This window comes from Schistocerca americana, chromosome 5 (assembly GCF_021461395.2).
Source record: "Schistocerca americana isolate TAMUIC-IGC-003095 chromosome 5, iqSchAmer2.1, whole genome shotgun sequence".
Taxonomy (NCBI): Eukaryota; Metazoa; Arthropoda; class Insecta; order Orthoptera; family Acrididae; genus Schistocerca; species Schistocerca americana.
In genome coordinates this window covers 648,564,626-648,589,409 of record NC_060123.1, presented here as the reverse complement: position 1 = coordinate 648,589,409, position 24,784 = coordinate 648,564,626, and the positions used below count along the sequence as shown (strand labels likewise).

The window sequence follows — 24,784 nt, the reverse complement described above, 5'->3', positions numbered from 1 at the left end:
GTGCGAGCCTATTCATCTCCAAATAACTACTGCAATCTACATCCTTCTGAATCTGCTTACTGTATTCAACTCTTGATCTCCCTCTACAATTTTTACCCCTCACGCTTGCCTCCAGTACTCGAATGGCGAACCCGTGTTGTTTCAGAATGTATCCTATAAACCGATCTCTTCATTTGCTTAAGTTATGTCCCACATTTCTTGTCTCCTCAATTCTGTTCAGTACCTCTTCATTAGTTTTGTGACCCACCCATCTAATCTTCAACAGCCTTCTTTAGCATCACGTTTCAAGAGTTCTATTCTCTTTCTGTCTAAATTGTTTATCGTGCGTGTTCCCCTTCCACACATGGGTACACTCCAGAAAAATATCTTCAGAAAAGTCTTCTTAAAATTTAAACCTATATTCTGTGTTAACAAATTTCTCTTCTTCAGAAATGCTTTTCTTGCCATTACCAGTCTACATTTTATATCCTCTCTACTTCGGCCATCATCAGTTATTTTGCTACCTAAATAGCGTATTTCATTTGCTACTTTAAGTGCCTCGCACCCTAATGTAATTCTCTGGTTTAATTCGACTACATTCCATTATCCTCGTTTTGATTTTGTTGATGTTCATCATATATCTTCCTTTCAACACGCTGTCAATTCCGTTCAACTGCTGCTCCAAGTGCTTTACTGTGTCTGACAGAACTACAATGTCTCCCTGAAGTTTAAATCCTAATCCAAATTTTTCTTTGGTTTTCTGTACTGCTTGTTCAATGTACAGATTGAATAACATCGGGGATAGGCTACAATCCTGGCTCACTCCCTTCTCAACCACTGATTCCCTTTCAAGTCCATCGACTCTTATGATTGTCTTCTGGATTCTGAACAAGTTGAATATAGCCTTTCGCTCCCTGTATTTTGATACCTCCAGAATTTCAAAGACAGTTTTCCAGTCAACATTGTCAACAGTGTTCTGTAAGTTTGTAAATGCTATAAACGTAGCTTCACCTTTCCTTTACCTTTCTTCTAAGGTTAGTCGTAGGGTCAGTATTGCCTTGCGAGTTCTTACATTTCTCTGGAATCCAAACTGATCTTCCCCGACGTCGACTTCTACCAGTTTTTCTGTTCTTCTGTAAAGAATTCTTGTTAGTATTTTGCAACCATGACTTATTAAACAGGTAGTTCGATAATTTTCACACCTGTCAGCAGCTGCTTCTTAAAGTCTGTGGGGATTTCGCCTGTTTTATAAATCTTACCCGCTGGATGGAAGAGTTTTGCTATGGCAGGTTCTACCTAGGCTACAAATAGCTCTGGCGGAATGTCGCCTACTCCCAGGGCCTTGTTTCTACTTAGGCCTTTCAGTGCTCTGTCAAATTTTGCTCGCAGTACCATACATCACAGCTTGCCTTCATGTATGATCTCCTCCATTTCTATAATATTGTACTCAGTTACCTTTCTCCTGTACAGACCTTCTTTATGTTCCTTCCACATTTCAGCTTTCCATTCACTTCTTTGAACTGGTTTTTCATCTGAGCTGTTGATATTCACTCTTCTCTTTTCCCCAAAGGGCTCTTTAATTTTTCTGTAGGCTGTATCTATCTTTCTCCTAGTGAAATAAGCTTGTAAATCCTTAGTTTTGTTATCTAGCGATTCCTCCTCAGCCATTTTACACTTCCTGTTAGTCTGACTTTTTTTAAACGTTTGTATTCCCTTTCGCCTGTTTCATTTGTTGCATTTTTGTGTTTTCTCTTTCCATTCGCTAAAATCAATTTCTCCTTGTTATCCAAAGATTGCTACGACGCCTTGTATTTTCACCTCTTTCACCGTCTGCTGCATTCATTATTAAATCTCTTAGCTACCCATTCGTCATCCACTATATTCTTTTCCCTTGTTCTAGTCAATCATTGCCTAGTGCTCACTCTGTAACTCTCAGTAACCTCTGGTTCTTTCAGTTTATTCAGGTCCCAGCTCCTTAATTTCCCACCATGAAACGCACTTTTTTAAAAAATATTCAGTGTTGATCGTGAAAAAATGGAAATGAGCGTATGGCATCGTTGGCCGGGAATCCCCTATTCGGGGAAGTTCGGCCACCAAGTGCAAATCGTATTTCAGTCGACGCCACATTGGGCGACTTGCGTATCGGTGATGAGGACGAAATGATGATGAGGACAACACAGCACCCAGTCCTCGACCGGAAAAAATCTCCAACTCGACCGGGAATCGAACCCGGCCCGCTTGCATGGGCGACGAGCACGTTACCACTCAGCTAAGCAGGCCGACCGTTAACCGTGAAAAATGTGGGTTATAGGGGTTTTTGTCATTGTATGAAGCTGAGCGATGTAAGGCCACAGGTTTCTTCACCGTTGACCTGTGTAATAATAGTGCCCTATACGTCATGAAGATACAACCCACAATTTAGTCTCTTCATGTGTTGCGTTTTATTCATTTATTCCTATTTGAATAACCCATTATCATACCACATGTAAGTTTGTTTGATTACATTAGTCTACAGTCAATACTAATCCCTAAGTTCATTAAAAGATTATGAATGAAACACAGACAACACTGATGTAATATTTTACAGTAGTTATTATTTGTTACTTGAACCTGTTTTAGGTTGTTACGCCATCATCAGGTACAAAGATAAGTATGTGGTGCAGTGAAATTTTGTTGGATCAAAGGTTTTAAACTAGTGCATCTACAGATCATCTCTATTTCCAGAGATGAAAAATGTTAATTTTAGAATTAGGAATAAGGCAGGAGGTATTATTTCAGTGTAAATGCGATATAAGATTATTTAACTAAGATAAAATAATAAAATAGGTTACACATTAACTGATGAACTATAGACAAATTAAAACAGTTGCACATAGAAGAAAATAATTCAAAATAAACTTTGGTGACAAATTCCAAAGGTGTGGCTGAACGAATTAATACCTTATCTTTAATAGGTCAGAAATTACAAATAGACAAGATATAACAGTGATATTAAGCAAATGGGTGAAGCAGCTGTGATTATACAAAATAATTTATTTTAACCGAAGGAGAGAAATTATAGGAACTGAAATAAAGGAAAACGGGGAATGTGAGTAAGAGGGGTAATTTACAATATGGACTGCATGGGATTATGAGTAGTATATGCAGCTGGAAGTGGTGAGTAAGGGAACTGTGTGTAAGTGGTGAGTAAGGGAACTGTGTGTGGTCATTCAGCACTAAGCTTGGGTTTATGAAGCAGTGTTTGTTAATTACCATTATTTCAAGAGATTTCATCTTCCTTCCTTCAAGGATATGATTACACAAAGGTTGTGTATGTTTCACTCGTAATGCATAAAATATTCTACGAAGAGCCGACGAAACAGTCAGTCAGCGCAGAGCTTAAGATACCAAAACTGATTCAAGATATTTTGAAAATAAAATTCAATCCAATACAAGGTGACGCGACATGAGTGACGGGAGACAGATGCGTGTCAGCGAGTGGAGGCAGAGGCAGGTAACCCGGTGAGAGCCGCGCGGTGCGCAGGTTAGTGCTAGTGAGTGGGTGACTAACTGACTCACGTCTCCTCGAGCACGGACGGCGGCCGAATCTCCCAGCGGAGGGGCTCGCTGTAGTTGCTCAGGTCCAGGATCCACAGCCGCACGTCCGGGTTCGTCGTGCCTGGCTGCAACAAGAGCCACGCTCCAGCCACACTCTGCGCCAACACCGCAGCGTAACACAACACACACACCAGGGCGTTCATTGAGCAATGCAACACTTCATTTTTCTCGGCCGTTTGCGGAATTTGTTGCTGGACGCCGTGCGTTATAATCGTTTCAGTCTCTACAGTTTCAGAAGTTGCGACAGGTAGTGGCGCTATATACAGTATTACCTTCAAAATGGCGTTTGCAATGGATGTGCGTTCCAAGTAAAGAGCTGTCATTGAGTTTCTTGTGACGGAAAACTAGAGAGTCGCAGATATTCATTAGGTTCTTGCAGAAAGTCTACGGAGAGCTGGCAGTGAACAAAAGCACGGTGAGTCGTTGGGCAGGGCGTCTGTCATCACCGCAACAAGGTCGCTCAAACGCGTTCGATCTCCCAGGGAGGCCGACCGCACACAGCTGTGAATTTGACTCCTGCAATGTTGGAACGTGCGGACAGTCTTATTCGAGGTTATCGGCGAATGAAAATGAAACACTTCGTTGCCCAACTGGGCGTCTTTGTTGGCAGTGCTGACACATTCGTCTCTCAGTTGGGTTACTCAAAGCTATGTGCCCGCTGCGTGCCTCGCCGCCTAACACAAGAGCATAAGGAGCAACGAAGCGCAATCTGTGAGGAATTGTATGCGCGTTTCGAGGATGACCGGACCATTTTTTGTCGAATATCGTTCAGAGGCAGCGAAACATGGGCCCATCACTTCGAACTGGAAATAAAAGATTGAGTGGTGCCACACCAACTTTCCTCTGAAGAAAAAGTTCAAAGCCGCAACCTCAGCATATAAAGTCATGGCGACAGTTTGCTCCAACTCTGAAGGGTTTATTCTGTTTGATGTCCTTCATCATGGTGCAACGATCAATTCTGAAGTGTATTGTGCTACCCTCAGGAAACTGAAGAAACAACCTTAGCGTGTTCGTCGCCTCAAAAATGCAAACAAACATATTCTTCTTCTTGAAAACGGATGGCCTCGCACACGTCTACGCGCCCGAGAGGAGCTAACAAAGCTTCACTGAACTGTTATTCCTCATCCAACCTACAGCCAGGATCTCGCACCTCCGACTTCCATCTGTTGGGCCCAACGAAGGATGGCCTCTTCGTGAAGCAGTACGTGGACCATGGGGAGATTATTGATCCGATGTTGATTAGTAGAGTGGTACCGTGCTGGCTTACAGGCATTTCCGGTTAGGTGTCGTAAGGTCGTCACATTGTTCGGATATTATTTTGAAAACTAGGGTTTTGTACCCAAAAGAGTGGGGAATAATATGGATTGGTATCCTTAATAAAACCAACGTGTTTTCAGAAAAAAATGTGTTGCATTACTTTCTGAACGCCCCCGCCATTCTACAAGATCGACCGTTCATAGTGTAAAACAAAGAAAACAATCAGAGATCTCTTCAAAGAAATTTGCACTCACCACAATACATCGTCGGCCATCTTTCGAAGCTGGTACAGTATGTTAACTATTCTGGAAACGATCGAAGAAGGGATTTCATGGCTCAGGCCATGGACGTGGCGCAACAGAAATTTGCTTTTCAGTATTTCATACGATTATTACTCAAATTTCAGAATTTAAATGCTGTCGTAACCTACACATCAAGAGATATTATCTTACTTTAAAAGTTGAACATAATAAGCCAAGTATTGAAGTTAGAAGTAGTGTATATCACTTGAGGGAGCGGAGTACAAGGCGCGCAGAGTACCCAGACTATATTCAGCCAGTATTTGGGGATTAGAGCACTTAGCGACTTACAACAAACTTTACACATAACTTAAAACTTTTCTGGAATTTTTTCTCGCTTGCACCGCCTGATACAGTAAAACACCCCAGCATCAACATCACGTTTTAATATATTACTTCTTTACTGATGACTCTACTCGCAAAACATTTTACAGACAGTATCTACATATACCAGTCAACGTACCTGCAAAATTATTTGTACCAGCCATAGTTCACAAGTTATCGCGTCACATACACTGAGATGCATCAAAATCTAGTTTTTACTGCATCAACATGGAGACGTTTCACCCGTGCTAGTTCGATTCCTAAACGAGTCAAGTGAAAACCTTAAATTTGTAATAGCAAATCGAAATTTCGCGCCATTATCCTGTAAGTTGGTAAGCGTGTTACAAACAGCGTGCAGAATGGCTTGTAGGTGGCAGCATAGTGCAGATGCACACGTACAACCGCAGTATCAGTACAAAGATGGCCGCCCCACTTGTGACTTGCACCAGGGAAGAACAACATTCTGTTATTCGGTTTTTGCTTAGTGAAGGTGTGAAACTCATTGAAATTCATCGACGAATGAAGGTTCAGTACGGTGATGCATGTTTGTCACAGCAGCAAGTCTACGAATGGAGTAGCAAGTTCGCAAATGGTGTGAAAACCGGCGAGCGACACTGAATGACATTGCATCATGTTTACAGATTATTCATGGGTCAGCACACCACATTGTGCATGATGTGCTCCAGTTTCACAAAGTTTCTGCAAGATGGCTGCCACCGCAGCTGACAAGCTGATGGCTTCCTTGCAAGAATCATTACTGGGAACGAAACCTGGGTTCACTTCCACCAACCGGAGACGAAGAGAGCGAGCAAGGAATGGCGGCATTCCTCATCACCAAAACCAAAGAAGTTTCGAACAGAACCATCAGCAGGGAAGGTTATGCTGACTCTCTTTTGGAACGAAAAAGGCGTCATTTTGGAGCATTACATGCCTAGAGGGACCACTGTCACCAGTGCATCATACACAGATCTCCTAAAAAGTCATCTGCGGCCTGCAACCAAATCAGAGCAACGCGGATTGCTGTCAGCAGGTGTCCTTTTGCAACATGACAATGCAAGGCCCCACACTACCCGTACAACAGTTGCAAAAATCACAGATCTGCATTTCGAATGTCTTCCTCATCCACCATACTCACCAGACCTTGCCCCTAGTGATTTCCATATGTTTGGACCACTCGAAGACGCAATGGGAGGAAAGAAGTTCCGTTCTGATGAAGAGGTACGCCACGTGGTGCATGAGTGGTTGCGTGGACTACCAAAAGAATTTTTTTCTAAAGGAATTTATGCACTTTGTAAGCGCTGGAGGACTTGCATTGAGCGTGGGGGAGATAATGCTGAAAAGTGATACAGCTTTGTACCACTTCTGCGCAATAAATAATATTTAAAGAAATATTTAAGGTTTTCAATTGACTCACCCTCGTACTATCGTGGAGATCCACAGCGACGCTTTTTAGTATTTAGAATTTTTATTATGCAATTGTTTGATAATCGTTTAATTTCTGTCAATGAATTCATGTGTGTTCTCAAATATTGGAAGAGCAACGAGAGTTCCTAAAGCGATCACTAGAGAGTACAGTATCTAGATGTCGCGTATAGACGAGTAGCTATCACCATTTGTTAAATAGTATTTTAATCGATATGGGTGCCGCATGTTACAACGGCTATTTCATTCTAAACAGCATTGTTTTCCGTTTTTCGCGGACGGGTACCTCACCGAGAAATCGTTTAGACAAGTGGACCAGTGCAGGGAAGGGCAAGTTAAAGGAAAACATACAGTGGCGGTACCTCGGTGCCCTTACCCCACTCGTTCCCTACCTTTACAAAAAGCAGCAGAGGTTGCAAATTGAATCCATATCAGTACTATAATTTATTCATTTTTGTCGTCTTATGATCACATAGCAGACTAACTTTAGACCAAGAAAACTTCGAGTTCCTCATTCGCTTCTAAAATATCTTTCTCCGCTTAGAGACACTCATGTTTATGGTAGTCTTATTGGGAATCACTCCATCAATTTACCTCGATAAGTAATGTGGTGTACACCTAGTTTGTAGAGACTGCTACTTCGGTGATATCCCATCGTCCCAGCGCTATCGAACGCTAAAGGACACCTAACGTCGCTGTGAGGCGTCAGCTAACATTTTGTCTGTAACAGAAGTTGTTTCTCATGACCGGATCTGCCAGCCTTAGATATTTATCACAAAGAATTTGGTATATTCTGTGTATAGAGAGTTCCGGGACTAGTAGTAAATGGGATTCAAGTCGGGGAACAGGCAAGTCAGTCCATTCGCCGAATACCCTCTCATCCCAAGAGCTCCACAACTTGCGCAGTTCCATGCGGCACCCATTCTCATCCATAAAAATAGCGTCAGGACCAAATGCACCCCTGAAAAGGGGCACACAGGGAAGAAGTGCAGTGTCTAACGTTGTCTGGTTTGTGTACCGTCTTCAGAAATTTGGAACTCAGTGCGCCCATGCAACATTGTGCAACATCGTAACATGGACCACCAAACCGATCAGGTTCTACAGTTTTCCTCTAGTCTACGACACAAATTACTAGAAATTAGTTTTAATATATCTTTAGAAGGTAGAAAAAAAATGCGACCAGTCGCTTTTTTATGATAATCTACACTGATGTCCAAAATTAAAACAACAAACAGAAATTTTGAAACGTTGCGTTTATTTTGCCACAGAACAGTGTAAACATTGATAGTAAACTAGAAGCAGCTTAAAGAATACAAAACGTAATCAACTACAACATGCATGACGCTAGACATAGATGTTCTTCGATTTTTTCCAACTTAACAGATTTGCACAAACATTCTGACAACTGATTAATGTGCTCAGTATGGGGTGTGACCACCTTTGGCAGAAGCATAGGCCTGACAACGACGGGACGTGCTGTGAATGATGTCATCAGTCTCATGTTGAAGCAATAACGCCCATTCTTTCTGGAGAACTGTTCACAAGTCTTGGAGAGTGATTGGTGGATGTTGTCGTGATGCAGTCCGTCTCCAAGCTCTATGGGATTTAAATCGGGAGAGCGAGCAGGCCACACCATGTGCGCATTATCTTCTGTTTCCAAACAACACCAACTACCCGTCCTCTATGAAGACGAGCATTATCGTCCATCAGTACGAAGTCTGGACCCACAGCACCTCGCAACAGCCGCGCTTGAGATCCCAAGATATCGTTACGGTACCTGACGATAGTTAAATCTTGCTGATTCAACCGTTCAGTTTCTTGAAGAGGTGTTCGAATGGTCAACATAATCCCTGCTCACATCATTAGGGACCCTCCTCGATATCGATCTCTTTTCACAATGTTTGGGTCCCAAAATCGTGTTCTACGTGTCCTCCAGATGCGAATTCGTCGAAAATCACTCTCCGGTCCAAATTGGGTCTTATCTGTGAAAAGAACGTTGGCTCACCGTTCGACTGTCAACTTTGCATGTTGATGGCTTCACTCTAGACGTTCCCTTCTGTGAAGACTCGTCAGAAGTAACCAGAGGGCAGGTCTCCAACAATAAAAGTCACTGCTGAAGCCGTCTGTACACCGTCTGCCTCGACACAACAGGTCCGTGGGACACTGCGAGGTCAGATGTCAACTGCAGTGCAATAGTAAGGCAGTAACGTCTTGCCCTTGCAGCCAAATAACGGTCCACTGTTTCTGATGTCACATGTTGTCGGCCCTGTCCTGGTCTCCACAATTCATTTCAGGTCTCTATAAAGTGTCGCCTCATCCGAGAAATAACAGAAAGATTAACATTAAGAGATCGGCCCACAAGCGTCTGCGACTCTCCTGCTTCCATTCTCCCTATGGTCCTCCACAGCAGAGTCTGTAGGCGTCTTCTCTGTGCCATACTGCACCGTCTGTTACTGTGTACACAGCGACTGTGGATGTGGCTGCAAACACCACCCCCGTTGACAGGTACCCTGACGTCACTGCTGGCGTTGTTGTCCGTGCAGAACACGATCATAACGACATCTGTTGACAGTTTGTATGATTGTATCGTGAATTAGACACAGGACGGGGAAATAGCAGTTTATAGCTTTTATTTCGGACGCCAGTTTCAGACTGATTTACTCATCATCAGACAACGTCTAACTTAGGGTAGAACGTTGGTTGTGACTTCGCGAAGACAACGATAGTTAAAGAAAGAAATCTACTTGTGGTGTGTGACTGATCTGTAGCTTATCCTGCGATCTCGATGAGCTTGGAATATGACAGTTTGGTTGTGAGTTGCCGAAGATCACGAATCTGAAAGCAAAATACTATTTGAAGTGTTTTGGGCTCCGCAGAAACGTCAACACATTCCACTTCCGCACAAGTGTCACTCGTCAAAACTGTCACAAAGTCATATAAATGGATAGAAGATGTCAAACGAAATACTAATACTCTGCAGTGCCCCATCGGAACCCCTTATACCAAAAACTACTCAGAAAATACTCCCTGTAAATTAAACGAAACACCGTCCGAACAGGTCTCGGAAGGCCCAACGGTACCGACCGACCACAATGTCATCCTCAGCTGATAGGAGTCACCGCATGCAGGTATGATGGAGTATGTGGTCAGCACACCGCTCTTCCGACCGTTGTCAGTTTTTAGGACTGGAGCCTCCAATACTGAATCACGTAGCCCCTCACTTGGCCTCACAAGAGCTGAGTGCACCCCTCTCGCTAAGAGCGGTCGACAGACGCAGACGGTCACCTACCCAGTATGAGCCAAGCCCGACAGCGCTTGACTTCTGCGACCTGACAGGCTTAGTGTTACCATTACGACAAAGCCGTAGGGGGGATTCCACTCTAAATCTTCCGAAATTTTATGGGTGGAGGGTGACATAAGTGGTGGCAAAAATGGTTCAAATGGTTCTGAGCACTATGGGACTCAACTGCTGTGGTCATTAGTCCCCTAGAACTTAGAACTAGTTAAACCTAACTAACCTAAAGACATCACAAACATCCATGCCCGAAGCAGGATTCGAACCTGCGACCGTAGCGGTCTTGCGGTTCCAGACTGCGGCGCCTTTAACCGCACGGCCACTTCGGACGGCTGTGGTGGCAAGCTCGGTTGGACAGGGCAGCACTGCGCACTACTCACCGTGGGGAAGCGGACGCTACGCGACTCTGGGAAGGTGGACCAGGTGCCGAAGCCGCCCGAGATGGCGCCGGAGGACGCACCGGCGCCGAACCATGGGAAGGCCAACGAGCGCACTTCCGAGTCGTTGAAGGTGGCGAACAGCACGTGCGAGCCGTCCGCGGACCCCCACAGCGCCTCCGGCGTCGTCAGCACGTCCTCTGGCGGCACACGCAACAACCAACTCTAAGGCGTCTGGAGCGCGGGCTGGGTGCGGCAGTGCCAGCAGCAGCGGTGTGAGTCGGGCAAGTGCCCGAAGCAGTTTTAGATGGCGAAAATATGGACATTTACTAAAAAAGTACTTTTTAACCTTTTACTGCTAGGATGTATAATTTACTAGTTAAAACAAGCGATAGGACAATACTCATGATATTGAAAGTTAGTAGATGTATGCATTTAAACCTACGTATATCACCATTGTCTATACTACTAAGAATAAAAGGAAAGAACAGAGAAGCATGTTGTTTTTTTAAATTATTTTTTACTAGCATGCTGTACCGCGGAAGGGCGTGTGTTGCTGACAGCTGCTTATCGTTTATAATGACCTTAATGACTTTTTTTACCAGTTCTATTCTTCACTCTTGGTCTCTTTCTTGCACTCGTACAGTCACACAGCATCTCTCTCTCGCGCGCGCACGCGTTTACACACACACACACACACACACACACACACAAACACACACATCGTGTGCTGTGTACTGATAGCTGGTATTTAAAAAAAATCTCTGAATATTACTAAAGAATGATTACTCATAACGAAATTATTACTGAATATATTAAACACCTGGCATTAAATGTATTCTTAAATGTTAAACTGTTTTCAGTGGGTCGAAAAAAATGCTTTATTGTAGATGTACCGACATTTGTGCCAGTCTATAGGTTTCTGTTCTGCTCGTTTCTTTATCTGCTTCTGAAGGACAACACTGCTCTGAAAATAAAAACGACCTCATCAAGGGTGTAAAAAGTTTGCATTTCAGTTTATCTGCATCTACATGGATACTCTGCAAATCACATTCAAGTGCCTGGCAGAGCGTTCATCGTACCACCTTCACAATTCTCTATTATTCCAATCTCGTAGAGCGCGCGGAAAGAATGAACACCTATATCTTTCCGTACGAGTTCTGATTTCCTTTATTTTACCGTGGTGTTCGTTCCTCCCTATGTAGGTCGGTGTCAACAAAATATTTCCGCATTCGGAGGAGAAAATCGGTGATTGCAATTCTGTGAGAAGATTCCGTCGCAACGAAAAACGCCTTTCTTTTAATGATTTCCAGGCCAAATCCTGTATCATTTCTGTGACAGTCTCTCCCATATTTCGCGATAATACAAAACGTGCTGCCTTTCTTTGAACTTCTTCGACGTACTCCGTCAGTCCTATCTGGTAAGGATCCCACACCGCGCAGCTGTATTCTAAAAGAGGACGGACAAGCGTAGTGCAGGTAGTAACTCTGCTTTGGCAGCACTGTCATCGATAGTATCTCCATTGCTATCGTGCAGAGGAGGCATTGATTGTTTCTTGTCGCTAACATAGTTCACTTACGACCTGAATCTCTTTGGATTTTCTGTCAGGTTTCGAGACAAAGTTTCGTTGTGGAAACTGTTAAGGCATCTCGCATTGAAGTCCGCGCTAAATTTCGAGCTTCTGTAGAAGATCGCCAATCTTGCGAATTTTGCGTCTGTTTAAATTTGGCATGTTTGTTTCGTTGTTTCTGCAACAGTGTTCTGATGCGTTTTGTGTACCAAGGAGGATGAGCTCCATCGTTTGTTAATTTGTTTGGTAAAATCTCCCAATTGCTGCCGATAGTATTTATTTGAATTTAAGCCACATGTGGTCCACTCTTTTTGAGTAGGTATATTTTTCGCTTATTTTTTGAGGATTTGGGGATTACAATATTCAATCCCGCTACGACAACTCTGTGTTCACTAATCCCTGAATCGGTTTTAATGTTCGTTATTAACTCAGGATTATTTGTTGCTAAGAGGTCAGGTGCGTTTTAACAACAGTTTACTATTCGCGTACGCTTGTGAACTAGCTGCTGGAAATAATTTTCAGAGAATAAGTTTAGCACAATTTCGGATGATATTTTTTGCGTACCTCCGGAATTAAACATGTATTTTCGCCAAAATATCGAGGGTAAATTGAAGTCACCGCCAACTATTATCATATGTGTCGGGTACGTGTTTGAAATCAAACTCAAGGTTTCATTGAACCTTTCAGCAACTGTATCATCTGAATTGGGAGATCGGTAAAAGGATCCAATTATTATTTTATTCCGGTTGCCAACAATGACCTCTGCCCATACTAACTCAAAGGAAGTATCTACTTCAATTTCGCGACAAGATAAAGTACTTCAGACATCAACAAACACGCCACCGCCAACCGTGTTTAGCCTATCCTTTCGGAACGCCGTTAGGATATTCGCAAAAATTTCGGCTGAGCTTATCTCCGGCTTTAGCCAGCTTTCAGTGCCTATAACGGTTTGAGCATCAGTGCTTTCTATTAGCGCTTGGAGCTCTGGTACTTTCCCAACACAGCTACGAGAATTTACAACTGTTATACCAATGGTTCCTGTATATACGTTCTTCCTGTGTTCAGCCTGCACTCTTTGTGACTGAAGTCCTTCTTGTGTTTTCCCGAGACCCTCTAACCTAAAAAACCGCCCAGTCCACGCCACACACCCCCCGATACCCGTGTAGCCGCCTCCTGCGTATAGTGGATACCTGACGTATTTAGCGGAACCCGAAACCCAACCACCCTTTGGCTCAAGTCGAGGAATCTGCAGAGTACACGGTTGCAGAACCGTCTGAGCCTCTGATTCAGTCCCTCCACTCGGATCTGTACCAGAGCCCCACAGTCGGTCCTGTCGACTGTGCTGCAGATGGTCAGCTCTGCTTTCATCTTGTAAGCAAGAGTGACAACGTTTACCACTTCTGTTAGCCGTTCGAAACCAGAGAGACTCTCTTCTGTTCCAAAGTGACGCACATCATTGGTACCGACGTGAGCAACCACCTACAGTTGGCTGCACCCTGTGCTCTTCATGGCATCCGGAAGGACCCTTTCCACATCTGGAATGACTCCACCCGGTATGCACACGGAGTGCACATTGGTTTTCTTACCCTTCTTGTCAGGCAAGTCCCTAAGCGGCCCCATAACGCGCCTAGCGTTGGAGCTCCCAACTACCAATAATCCCACTCTCTGCAATTGCCCGGATCTTGCAGGCTGAGTGGTTTCCTCTGAAACAGGACAGACGACAGCATCTGGCTCAGCGACAGTGTCAGCCACAGACAGCACCTGGAACCTGTTTGTCAGACAAACCTGGGAGGCCTTACGTGCGGCCGCCTGGGAAGTCTCTGGCCGCCTGCTTCGCCCCGGGGCGACCTCCCTCTCGGAGCAGTAACTGGGTTGGCCACCGGTGAGGACTCTGACGTGCTGGATGTCCGTTGGATCCCCACGGCCCGCCCACAACAGCGTGCCCATCCAATGCAGCCTCAAGCTGTGTCACCGAAGCCATCACAGCCTGAAGCTCAGAGCGAAGTGTCACCAACTCGGTTCACATCCGCACACAACAATCGCAGTCCCTGTCCATACTAAAGACCGAGTAAAACTAAACTATGCAGATAAACGGACTATCGGCACGTGCTGCGCAACTCTACTCTCGACCCTGACGGAAACGCACGAACTGTGTCTAGTAATACGCAGATATTCGAAAACCTAACTACCGAAGCACTCAGGTGAAACTAAATAATTTGCCCCCTGTTAGGAACTTATGATATGTCACAAAATCGGTTTACTTTCCGACGCAAACGAAAACGCGACAACTGTGGCTATTACATATTAAATTTACACGCAGAAACTCAAGAAACTAAACTATTAAAGCACACGGATGATACAATGAAATTTGCTCCTGGTTTGGAATTCGTAAATGATAAAAGCGGTTACTTCCCTGTTGCTGCGTCTGTCTCGGTCGGCTACTGCTGATAACTCTTCCCTAACTCTCAAGCAGCTTTTTCAACGTGATTACCCAACCACTAAAGAAGCAGTGAGGCAAAACACCTTTTCCAATACAAAATGTCAGATTAATGTTTTTTATAAGCACCGGTTATCAATTATTCTTTAAAATGCATAAATCCCGAGGAATTTATGAATCCTGGGCATTTGCCCCAACTTATAAATGCCCAGGCATTTTACACCGCTAGCCAGCACCGATAACAATGTTTTACCTCAACGGACTCGAGTGTGTGGTTAAAGGATTCCTCAAGGGGAATTGATAATAAAACGTGTAAGGGGGAGTGAGGAGGAGGCAAATTGGATTATGGTAGTACCAGTCTTACATAGAGAACTCGATATGAAGTTAGATCTGAATCTCACGAGAGATGTGAGAACATTTAACTAATTGCTTCATTGACCAAAGACCGTATCTAAGAAAAGCGTCTTTTATGATATAGTCGATACAATAGATACATCTCACATGCTGCAATAAAGGTTCGTCATCACTATATTTATTTTAAAATAAAGAAATTGATTGTGAAAAGTAGAATGAATTAACGATTCAAATAACACTTCATTCGTCTATTAAATCAGTTTAAGCCTGAAATTTTCGAAATTTTGCTCAAGATATTGAAAATTAAACTTTATTATTATCCAGTATTCTGTAACCAGTCTCCTGATTGTAACAGTGCGGTTAGATTTATTAAAAACATTTTATTTAATGAATTATAATGAAATTACGATGGCTACCCAATGTGTGTTCCGTAGAACTTCAACACAGCTGAGATCCGTGTGTTAGCATTTACATACTTTAATTAAAGCCTCCTTTCTCCGTTTCTGAGTGTCATTATTTCTTTTCCAAAAAATATTTTCTTTAAAAAGTTATTAACAATAGGTAGTTTCGAATTATGGAACATTCTCTTGCAAAATTAAAAGAAAGATTTAACCGATACTACAGGCTCCAACTATTTTAAAGTCTGTGTACGACGTCAGTGTGCAATAATCAGTAGAAGGTGTCAGGTTTGTAGCACTAGCAGTGGAGAACGCGGAAATCAGTGGAGTCGGCGTCAGAACGCGGAAACGGGGAGCTTTACCTGGCGTCCAAAAGCATTGGCTTTCGGTTCAATGGTGCAAGCATTTCCGAAACGGGCTGTTCACGAACCGCCGCGGTTAAAGTAAATCGTGCATGGCAAAGCGCCACAATCCAAAAGCGGCGGAAAAGCAGTTGTGGTGCATCGCTCAGTTGAACTACGGGGCTCCCACCAGAGTCTCCTCAACGACAGTTCAGCGAACAATTGCTGCGTATGGGCCCCCGCAGCAGACAACTGGTTCAAGCACCTATGGTGATTGCTGTTCATCAGTGTCGAAGGCTGTAATTTGCACGCTAGTACCGCAACTGGGATCGGCAGGAAGTGCAAAATGGCTAAGCAGAGATGGCTAGAGGACAAATGTAAGGATGTAGAGGCATGTATCGCTAGGGGTAAGATAGATACTGCCTACAGGAAAATTAAAGAGACCTTTGGAGAACAGAGAACCACTTATATGAATATCAAAAACTCAGATGGAAACCCAGTTCTAAGCAAAGAAGGGAAAGCAGAAAGGTGGAAGGAGTATATAGAGAGTCTATACAAGGGCGACGTACTTGAGGACAATGTTATGGAAATGGAAGAGGATGTAGATGAAGATGAATGGGAGATACGATACTGTGTGAAGAGTTTGACAGAGCACTGAAAGACCTGAGTCGAAACAAGACCCCGGGAGTAGACAACATTCCATTAGAACTACTGACGGCCTTGGAGACCCAGTCCTGACAAAACTCTACCATCTGGTGAGGAAGATGTATGAGACAGGCAAAATACAATCAGACTTCAAGAAGAATATAATAATTCCAATCCCAAAGAAAGCAGGTGTTGACAGATGTGAAAATTACTGAACTATCAGTTTAATAAGTCACAGCTGCAAAATACTAACTCAAATTCTTTACAGACGTATGGAAAAACTGGTAGAAGCCGACCTCGGGGAAGATCAGTTTGGATTCCGGAGAAATATTGGAACACGTGAGGCAATACTGACCCTACGACTTATCTTGGAAGAAAGATTAAGGAAAGGCAAACCCACGTTTCTAGCATTTGTAGACTTAGAGAAAGCTTTTGACAATGTTGATTGGAATACTCTCTTTCAGATTCTAAAGGTGGCAGGGGTAAAATACAGGGAGCGAAAGGCTATTTACAATTTGTACAGAAACCAGATGGCAGTTACAAGAGTCGAGGGGCATGAAAGGGAAGCAGTGGTTCGGAAGGGAGTGAGACAGGGTTGTAGCCTCTCCCCGATGTTATTCAATCTGTACATTGAGCAAGCAGTGAAGGAAACAAAAGAAAAATTCGAAGTAGGTATTAAAATCCATGGAGAAGAAATAAAAACTTTGAGGTTCGTCGATGACATTGTTATTCTGTCATAGACAGCAAAGGACTTGGAAGAGCAGTTGAACGGAATTGACAGTGTCTTGAAAGGAGGGTATAAGATGAACACCAACAAAAGCAAAACGAGGATAATGGAATGTAGTCGAGTTAAGTCGGGTGATGCTGAGGGAATTAGATTAGGAAATGAGACACTTAAAGTAGTAAAGGAGTTTTGCTATTTGGGGTGCAAAATAACTGATGATGGTCGGAGTAGAGAGGATATAAAATGTAGACTGGCAATGGGAAGGAAAGCGTTTCTGAAGAAGAGAAATTTGTTAACATCGAGTATAATTTTAAGTGTCAGGAAGTCGTTTCTGAAAGTATTTGTATGGAGTGTAGTCATGTATGGAAGTGAAACATGGACGATAAGTAGTCTGGACAAGAAGAGAAGAGAAGCTTTCGAAATGTGGTACTACAGAAGAATGCTGAAGATTAGATGTATAGATCACATAACTAATGAGGAGGTATTGAATAGAATTGGGGAGAAGGGGAGTTTGTGGCACAACTTGACTAGAAGAAGGTATCGATTGGTAGGACATGTTATGAGGCATCAAGGGATCACCAATTTAGTATTGGAGGGCAGCGTAGAAGGTAAAAGTTGTAGAGGGAGACCAAGAGATGAATACACTAAGCAGATTCAGAAGGATGTAGGTTGCAGTAGGTACTGGGAGATGAAGAGGCTTGCACAGGATAGAGTAGCATGGAGAGATGCAACAAACCAGTCTCAGGACTGAAGACCACAACAACAACAACCGCAACTGGACGTGCACTGAGTGGCAACATGTGTCCTTTTGGGATGAATGACGTTTTATGCTCTGTAGGGCAGATGGCTGTTGGCGCGTACGGCGTGAAACGACTGAAAGGAGACATCCTGCAACAATCGTCCGAAGGCTGAAGGATGAAGGAGGGGGCATGATCGTCTGGGTAGTATTCTCGTGGCATTCCCTGACCTCGTCATTCTGGAAGACACAATGGATCAACATAAGTATGCATCTATCCTTGATGACCAAGGACATGCACAATGCCATCTACCAGCAGGACCATGCAATGTATCATACAGCTCGCAATGTACACGCATTTGGTTCTAAGAGCACTAGGATGCGTATTCCGTACTCCACTGGCCATCACACCCACCGATTGAAACCTAATCGATAATCTGTGGGACCACCTCGATCGGGTTGGTTCAAATGGCTCTGAGCACTATGGGACGTAACTGCTGAGGTCATCAGTCCCCTAGAACTTAGAACTACTTAAACCTAACTAACCTAAGGACATCACAAACATCCATGGCCGAGGCAGGATTCGAACCTGCGACCATAACGGTCGCGCGGTTCCAGACTGTAGCTCCTAGAACCGCTCGGCCACTCCGGCCGGCCCGATCGGGTTGTACGCGCCATTCATCCTCAACCAAGAACCCTAGTGCAGCCGGCCACGACACTGAAGTCAGCGTGGCTCCACATCCCTGTTCGTACCTTCCACAACGTCACTCACTCCCTTCCTGCACCTCTCGTAGCAGTCCATGTTCCAAAAGGTGGTTATTCAGGATTTTGACTTATGGTCACATTAATGTGAATGGACCGTATATATTCCTGTAACTTTTATTTCCTGGCTTCTGAAAATGTATACTCTAATCAAAATTAATGTACAAATATAGACGCAAACTTTCTCATGAAAATTACGTACTTAGAAAGTATCTAGAACGAAACGTGATGAATCTAGGAACATACTACAATCCACTACCTATCACTCCAGAAGAAAATATTAGACCAATCACAGCGCGGACATAGGCGTTTAAGCTATTGAGCTCTTACCGCGTTCCATACGTCAACGAAATGGGAAAAAGCCCTAATAACTATTACAATGGGACGTGTCCTCTGCCATGTGTTTCACAGTGGTTCACAGAATGTAGATGTGAACTGCCTTTCTGGCGAATTTAGTTTTCCTAAAGCCAGATTGCTCGCCACCTGCCAGATCTTCCATTTCGTTTTATATTCTATTGTATATTATATCAGCAAATTGCGGCGGTGAGACATTAACTGCTTTAGTGCAGGGGAACTCTTACGAAGGCAGTGTTCTGGCACCACTCGTAATCTGTGTACCGCGTGACGTCGGTGCACAGAGTCACACGTGTTGCTTCCGCTGTATAGCCAGGAGGGAATTCCGAACGTTCAAGCAGTAGCTCACCTGTTGCTGACCAGGAATGGGTTGGCGATGCCCCACTGTTGCAATCCGCGATGGTCGATGACTACCCCTGGGATCAACAAATCGCAGCCAACGACAGTTTGATGCTAGAGGTTGAGATTTTCCCCAAATAACTGAACAGCTTCCCCGAATAACTTCATAGTGGGGGAGCGTTAAAAACAAGGGATCTTCACGATCTCAGGATTGGAATGTCCTACGCGTCTTGCCCACGCTGTGCTCAAATGTCGCTCTTATGGCGAATGCAAGTGATATTGATATCCCAGTCCCCTGCCACACAAACTACTCCATTCGCCGCGGCGACTATAGCATCCGCTACTGAACACAGTATCTCTCGTTTATTCAGATGCTCGTGAGTGGAATAGCGTCTCTCGTTGCGTCCTGAACTACTTGTAAACCTGTTTAGTAGAGTTGGCAGAAGAAGTTCCCTAACAGCTGGCAGTACTATTGCTAGCTTTCTACAGCGACAACGCTGCGGAGGCGTCGGCCGGGGTGACCGAGCGGTTCTAGGCGCTACAGTCTGGAACCGAGCGACCGCTAAGGTCGCAGGTTCGAATTCTGCCTCGGGCATGGATGTGTGTGATGTCCTTAGGTTAGTTAGGTTTGCCGGCCGAAGTGGCCGTGCGGTTAAAAGCGCTGCAGTCTGGAACCGCAAGACCGCTACGGTCGCAGGTTCGAATCCTGCCTCGGGCATGGATGTTTGTGATGTCCTTAGGTTAGTTAGGTTTAACTAGTTCTAAGTTCTAGGGGACTAATGACCTCAGCAGTTGAGTCCCATAGTGCTCAGAGCCATTTGAACCATTTTAGTTAGGTTTAATTAGTTCTAAGTTCTAGGGGACTGATGACCTCAGATGTTAAGTCCCATAGTGCTCAGAGCCATTGAACCATTTTTTAATGTCTTTGGAAGAAAATGACACATTGTTGCAATTTTGCACAGTGCCGTAATCCATTGTTTTCTCAACATTTCTTGGCACGCGTTTTCCAGCATATGACTGAATGAAATGAGATTGTCGTTTGAGAAACGTAAAGCTATATTGACGTAGTATTGGAAGTACGAAAACATGATGGAGGTACCATGGCAATGTCGTAATGTGTACGAATTAGGCCACCAACACGTACAACCATTTATCGTATTCGGGATACATTTGAAGCAGACGCTACTGTTCGTGAAGTATATAAGGAGAGGTCTGGCAGACCAAAAACATCAACCCGTCCAGTTTCCAGAGCTGCTGCATTGCAATATTTGGCTAGGTCACCTAAAAAATCTGTGAAGCAGGTTTGCACATGAAAGTGGGGTGAGCCGATCGAACGAACGAGGTATTCTGATGGCTGCAGAGTGGAAAATATACGTTTCACGGTGGCTGCACGCTATGAACGAGGGCGACCCGTGAGTACTGCGAGTGGTTTGAAGACATGCTTCGTGAGGATGAACAGCTTGCTGGCGTGGTTATCTGGTCTGACAAGGCACTATTCAAACTAAACGGTACTGTATACCGCCACAACTGCATGTACTGGCCTTCTGAAAAACCTCACGTTCACTTGAACAAGCATGTTCATCTACCGGTTGTTAATGTGTGGTGTGGTCTGCCATCGCGCGGTTTGATTGACCCATTCTTCATTGAAGTTAGCGTAACTGGTGAGGTGTATCTTCATACGATGCAAACATCAGTTTTAACCGTCATCCGAGAGGCGTTTGGAAATAAAAGATTTTACCTATAACAGGATGGCGCTCCGCGTTACTATCACAGAGATATCGGAGCATACTTGGATGAAAATCTACCTGGACGATGGATAGGTCGAAGAGGAGCTGCTGAGTACCCACCACGGTCTCCAGCCGTTACACCTCTTGACTTCTACCAAGAGGGACCTTGAAAATGAAGTTTATCAACAGAAACCACCTATACTGAACGAGCTCGGAGAAACCATCGACGGGTTCCCGGGTTCGATTCCCGGCGGGGTCAGGGATTTTCTCTGCCTCGTGATGGCTGGGTGTTGTGTGATGTCCTTAGGTTAGGTTGGGTTTAAGTAGTTCTACGTTCTAGGGGACTGATGACCATAGATGTTAAGTCCCATAGTGCTCAGAGCCATTTGAACCATTTTAAGAAACCATCGAGGCGTCCTGTGCAGCTATCATGCCGGCAGCACTGACAGCTGTAGATCAGTCAACAGTTCAGCGGCATCGACGTTCTTTGGCTGCTAATGGGGGTCACTTTGAACACACAAAATAACCTTCCCCCGTGCAAGAATTGTAATGGTATGTTATTTTGTTCCAGTAATATCGACTATCAAGGCGTGTCTACAGTTTTATGGACCTCTCTGTACACAAAATTGCGTTATGTGATTGGTTAAGAAGACTAGCGAAGCGGCCGCGCCAGGTCCACTGCAACTGTGAGGGGCTTCCCTCGCCAGCACTACTGTAGTCGCGCCCCATCTAGCACCACGTCGGGGCGTATACAGTGTGTCACCCACAGAGAGCCAAAGAGGGGAGTCCCAGTGAGCTGGCAGAGCACTATGGTCTCTAAGCATGGAATTTCAGCACGCCCTGTAACGACGCAGTGATCGCACCAATGTTTTCGTTCCCTACATTTTAACTGGTGGTAGGGATTCTTTGGAATATATGAGTTGCACAGGCCCAATGCACTGCAACTAACAACCGCACCTCACAGACTGTTCTGTTCTCTTCAATTCTGCACATGCCGATAGGATTTGAATCAGAGTGCCCTGGCATCAGTTGCTTGAAACAGTACGACGCAGTTCTCAAAAAACTTTGAAAATCATAGGATTTGCTAGGGCTGTTTAGTAAAAAAAACTTTTGCTAGCTATAAACAAAGTCGTCGGTTGCTGAATTTGTACCGTAAAGCACTGGCAGTTATGCGGTCGCTGATTCGAAACTAGTATGTAACCACATATTTTTAACTTCTATTCAGTTTAAATATATTTTAAGAAATACGAATGTTAATTAACAAATACTGATTCATACTTTTTAATAAAAAAATACCTTTTCATTTTCAATTTCATTACTAACTGCATGAAAATAACAGTATTCATAATAAATTAAAACGTGGTGCAAAAGTGCGAAACGTCAAAGAGAAATCAAATGATGTTCTGTTTATAGACATCGAATGATATTTTTAATGTAAATAAGCTATTTTAACACTTCAATAACAAGACATTTTGCATGCATGTATAAAATAATAATTTATTTTGATATATCTAGTAGTTAAAAATAAAAATCTGTTTTTTGTTTAGAACTGCGACACACAGTTCTAGGAAACTTATGTCCACGTGGATATATTCAGTTTCTGTAACTGTGAAGAAAATTGAAAAGCGCAGAGCACACACGAAGGCCACCTGTCGGCAAAAGTTTTCATCATTCCTCGCATCCTTCCCTCAGCACACGCCTAAACTCGATGACTTTATGACTCTGTATGATTATGACAAGTAGATCAATCGCACTCTAAGTTCTTTGATATGGGAGTCATTCGCAGTTGTAAGGCGATTTTTGGTCGCTGCTCTTTCAGCAATTAGCGTTGAGGGCATCGCAGCGTACGAGCGGAACAGCTAATTCCTGAAGTCGGTGAGATCTGGTTCGCCCAGCATGCTAAACCACAAAGTGTTAAGGAATGGCAAATACCGCTCACAGGGCTGTTTCACATTGTTCATCTTCTTGTTTCGAATATGTACATATATTTATAATAAAAATGTTATACAACCAAATATAATAAACTCTGGCAACTGAACTATCGCATGTTTTTTATTATTCCTATGGAGTGGCTGCTGCTGTCTAAGAGCACAAGAGCACGTGAACACACTAACTTTTGACACCTTGCAGGTTTATTGGTTATTTTTCTTTGAATGTAGTTAAACGTAATGTACATGCGGTAAACTGAAATACACGGCACTAAATCTACAGCGCTGTGCTGCATATTGCTACTCTGGACTCGGTGAAACTTGACAACAGGGTCACGAGCAAGCCTTCACTTGTGCACGTTTTGGGGAGCTTTTTGCCGAGAAGTGTGTTACGTGGTAGTGACAAATGATAGTGTGCCAATTGGTGGAGCGAATAAAATTGTAGAAGTAAACGAATCTCATATTGCTAGACGAAAGAACCAGAGAGGACGACCTTCTAAAAGTGAAATAGATCATATTTGGGTATTCGGTGGGATAGAAAGAGAGTCCCGCGTGTTTTGTTGTGGGGGTGTTGTCCTGAGACAAGGTGACTTTGGTGGGTCTCATAAAACACTTCATACTGCCTGGAACAAGACGCTAAAAGCTGAAGGGTTCTTCCACGAATTCGTGAACCACTCTGTGGAGTTCGTCTCTTCGGATGACGCCAGTGTCCACACCCAGAATATTGAGCGGCTGTGGAAGTCTGTCAAGTCTACCATAAAAAGAGGAGGGCGTCCAGGACAGAGGGACGAACTGTACTTGTTCCAGTACCTATACTTCCACAACTTGCGTTTGCAGGAAAAGCCGAAGCATGCGACACTCTGCCGATATTCCTGCGCGATATTGGCAGAGTTTACTCTGGCTACGGGAAAAAAGGAATTGTCCCTGTAGCTTGTACATCACACGGACTGTCACCGACGACGAGTAAGGTAAGTCGTCTACTTTGAATTTACAAGTGCCTCTCTAACGCTTTTCTTCTATCGTTGCTGTAGTGACAACTTCAAACATACTCATAACGCCCTCCACGAGACTTCCACAACTGTTTTACTATCGCACGTTAGATATGTATCGTTTGGACCCCTCCGACTTCGATAGGCAATCATTCTTGGAAATTACCCGTCTCTGAATATCACTGAGTAATGAATCGAACTGTCGTTGATTCATAGCATATTCTGTCATCAGCAATGTAAATACAATACAACAGAGCCACCTTATCAACAAGAAACGTAAACAAAACCTGCATCATAACATCTTGGTAACCAGGCTCGTCCTCCTTGTTTCCTTGCAGGAAATAAAGAATGTACATGTAAACAAACAGTACAGTAGAGTAAAGTTGTACTTATGTTAGTTGTAAATAAGCAGGAAAACAGCAAGCCTAAACAAGGTGGTAGACAAACCTACTACTATATCTCCTAAAGCTGGCTCTTCCGACCCCAGGTTCCCTATTTCAAATGGTTCAGCGGAGCATTCTCTGTGTCATATTACGTTTTTGGACGTTCTTACGGAAATACCTTCTATTTTTGTTGTTGGCACTAACTTTTGCAAGCCAATATGGCACTATGTCTGGACTCTAAGTTTCCAGCGAAGCTTCTCTTTTCTGAGACTCATAATTCGTACTGGTGCATTTTCAATATCTGATTCAGACCTGTCCTTGATTTGTGTAATTCTACTTGTAATATCATGTTTACCGGCCATTAAAAATTCCAATAATACGACTATATTAGGGACCGCATTTATGGTCAAACAGCAACTTGCGGAATCAATAACTAATTTTAGCTCCCCATCAGAACGAATTTCATTTCTGACGTTCAAGTCAGGCAATAAACGCTACACTATTATAAATGCAGATGCACCTATTAACCAACATAACAGAACAAATG

General features: G+C 43.7%; 1 protein-coding gene across 3 annotated transcripts in view; it reads right to left on the bottom strand.

Annotated features, from left to right (window-relative positions):
• The window catches only part of LOC124615803 (inactive dipeptidyl peptidase 10), a 1,404,300-nt gene that overhangs the window by 199,369 nt on the left and 1,180,147 nt on the right, over nt 1–24,784 (bottom strand). For all 3 annotated transcript variants that reach the window (XM_047143937.1, XM_047143938.1, XM_047143936.1), the window contains exons 9-10: nt 10,554–10,750; nt 3,538–3,641 (exon numbers count right to left, since the gene is read on the bottom strand). In XM_047143937.1, coding sequence (XP_046999893.1) covers nt 3,538–3,641; nt 10,554–10,750 — 301 coding nt within the window. The remainder of the gene's footprint in view (nt 1–3,537; nt 3,642–10,553; nt 10,751–24,784) is intronic.